Source organism: Myotis brandtii, unplaced genomic scaffold, assembly GCF_000412655.1.
Source record: "Myotis brandtii unplaced genomic scaffold, ASM41265v1 scaffold1236, whole genome shotgun sequence".
NCBI classification, from domain to species: domain Eukaryota; kingdom Metazoa; phylum Chordata; class Mammalia; order Chiroptera; family Vespertilionidae; genus Myotis; species Myotis brandtii.
Genome location: NW_005354316.1, coordinates 685,768 through 686,225, shown reverse-complemented (window position 1 = coordinate 686,225; position 458 = coordinate 685,768). Strand labels below are relative to the sequence as shown.

Genomic DNA, 458 nt, shown 5'->3' with positions numbered 1-458 from the left:
GCACCCCGGCCACCCCCGGCGGCTGCCCTGTCTGTACCTGCATTCGGACTTGACGAGGCTCCTCGGTGGCTCCAGGGGGGAAGGTGACCTTGACCCCCGGATGCCCCGAGGACCACAGCAATGTCCCCTCTGGTGGCACCAGGCAGGCGTTGGACACAGGGCGGGAAACCACAAGGAACCACGAGAAGTGGGGTACCTGGCAATGAGCCCAGAGCCGCTGGGCATGGGGATGGGTCAGAGGGAACAGGGTCAGAGGGGAGTCAGGTCCTGGAGGACCCCCCCCACCGCCCCGTGCTCCTCCCGGCAGGCCTAGGGAGCCTCACCTTCGGTGCTTCCTCCTCCAGGCGGGTCTCCAGGTCGCTCCAGCTGTCGTCGCTCAGGGTCCTCACCACCACCTCACGGCAGCGCCGGGCCCGTGGGGGCACAAAGAGCAGCCACAGGCCCACCTCCTGCCAGGC

At 68.8% G+C, this 458-nt stretch overlaps 1 protein-coding gene across 1 annotated transcript in view; it reads right to left on the bottom strand.

Moving 5' to 3' along the window:
• The window catches only part of PIDD1 (p53-induced death domain protein 1), an 18,973-nt gene that overhangs the window by 17,911 nt on the left and 604 nt on the right, over window positions 1-458 (bottom strand). Inside the window, 2 exon segments of the mRNA XM_014534001.1 lie at window positions 38-217; window positions 324-449. Of these exon segments, the coding sequence (XP_014389487.1) occupies window positions 38-217; window positions 324-449 (306 nt within the window).